Source organism: Austrofundulus limnaeus, unplaced genomic scaffold, assembly GCF_001266775.1.
Source record: "Austrofundulus limnaeus strain Quisiro unplaced genomic scaffold, Austrofundulus_limnaeus-1.0 Scaffold248, whole genome shotgun sequence".
NCBI classification, from domain to species: Eukaryota; Metazoa; Chordata; class Actinopteri; order Cyprinodontiformes; family Rivulidae; genus Austrofundulus; species Austrofundulus limnaeus.
In genome coordinates, this window is record NW_013952650.1 from 269,273 (window position 1) to 271,020 (window position 1,748).

General features: G+C 38.0%; 1 protein-coding gene across 3 annotated transcripts in view; it reads right to left on the reverse strand.

The window, feature by feature from the left end:
• The window catches only part of LOC106525916 (nucleolysin TIA-1 isoform p40), a 38,515-nt gene extending 37,130 nt beyond the window's left edge, over positions 1-1,385 (reverse strand). For all 3 annotated transcript variants that reach the window (XM_014020305.1, XM_014020304.1, XM_014020306.1), the window contains exon 1: positions 1,164-1,385. In XM_014020305.1, the coding sequence (XP_013875759.1) occupies positions 1,164-1,189 (26 nt within the window). In that variant the 5' untranslated portion in view covers positions 1,190-1,385. The remainder of the gene's footprint in view (positions 1-1,163) is intronic.
• Positions 1,386-1,748: the final 363 nt, after the last annotated feature.

The following is a 1,748-nucleotide window of genomic DNA, read 5'->3' on the forward strand; positions in this document are numbered from 1 at the left end:
TACCACTACTGTGCATGTGTGTCAAGGACAGAAAGGCAGATGTGGCAGTGGAAGGCGTCAAAGCAGTTTGGAGAGAAAAACAAAGTAAAGAACAAAAAATAATTAATCGATTATTAAATTAGTCATTGATTATTTTAATAATCGATTAAGTCGATTAATCGTGGCAGCCCTAGTCACATATGTACTCCTTACAGATCACCAATTTTAAAGATATATTTACTTGATGTTTTCTTCCTTTACTCCAAAAACCGACTTCAGACACTTTCTGTCAACATCAGTTTCCACAGCTTAACTGAAAGGGTTATTAAAATGTATAAATTTGGTGTATCTAGATTTAGTTTATCTAGTTCGTTATTAATTTACATAAAAATAATGTTTTATCCCATTTGGTCCTACCAATTTTTAGTAAAAGCTAAGTTAAGTATTTTTCCATGACAAGTGATAATTATTTCATCTGAAAACTGTATAAAGTGTAACAGCTTTAAGTACAATGGAAAAACACACACTGGTCCCCAGCTCTGAGCCTTGATGAACCCCAGAAGAAATTTACAACAACAGTAACTATCGGTGCTGTTCTTATCAAAATATTAGATTGGCTGCTGTGCCTAAAATAGTTTTAATAAAAATCTAATTGATCTTTCTCAGGCAAATAATCTTATCAGTTTTCACAACAACTTAACAAGAATGAGATTATAAAACAACCCGAAACCTGCTGAGGCCTCCACATTGACCAGTCCAACCCCAGCACCGCTAACAGGGTGATGACAGACAAAACACAATATTTCTTTAAAAAATTTACCTCACACCAAAACTTCACCGGGGCATATAACAAATTTAGATTTATTATAAAACCTCAGCACGTAAACCCTACAGAGAACGGTTCTCCTGGTGCAGACAGGGGCAGGCTGGGAAATTTCAGATTTTTCTGGAAGTAGCTAGCTTGCTATCTCGATAGCATTAGCCAGGCAAAGTCAGTCGATAAACCAAACGTTAAATCATTACAGCGTCTTCTGTTTTAATTGAGAAGATAGCTTATCTACGTACACAAAGAAATTATCACATACAGTTGAAATATTTGGCAGGAAGGAGCGGTTTTACTCTGGTGTGCTCTGACTGCCGCTAAATGTTGTTGTGCTAACAGGAACGCAGTCACAAACACTTACAGGGTTTTAGGCTGCTCGTCGTCCATCCTGTCTCACTTGATGGCCGAAAACAAGTCGCGACCTTGTGAGCAAATCCACGACTGTCGCAGGCAGCTGTCGGTGACACGGTCAAGTTAATTTAACACGAAACGTCAAGTGGTTTGACACCGCCGTTAGCTTCGGAGCGAACAATGGGGCTGCCGACAGAGATGGCGGACAGACTCCGGACCGAGTCGAAACGCGCATGCGCAGTAACTCCTCCGAAAGCGACTTCCCGACAGGTTACAACATTATGTAAAGAAACAAGACGTGGGAGGTTTAACCTCAGGCCACTGTAAAAGACCTTTCGTCATTTATCTGTCTTTACTTTTGTACATGTTTCGTTTTTTTAACCTAATTGTTTGTTAATGCTCGCTGCTAACTATACATTAAACAGAAAAGGTTATCGTGAAATTATGATGCAGTTTGAAAGAGGTTAAAGAGTAACTTACCCCAAAATTAACATTTTTTTAGCTGATAAACTATCTAGAATGTGTCTAAAATGTTATATAGTACTGTTTCTGTGCTAATTTTGATGTTTTTGTGTGTATTTGTTCAAATCTGTAA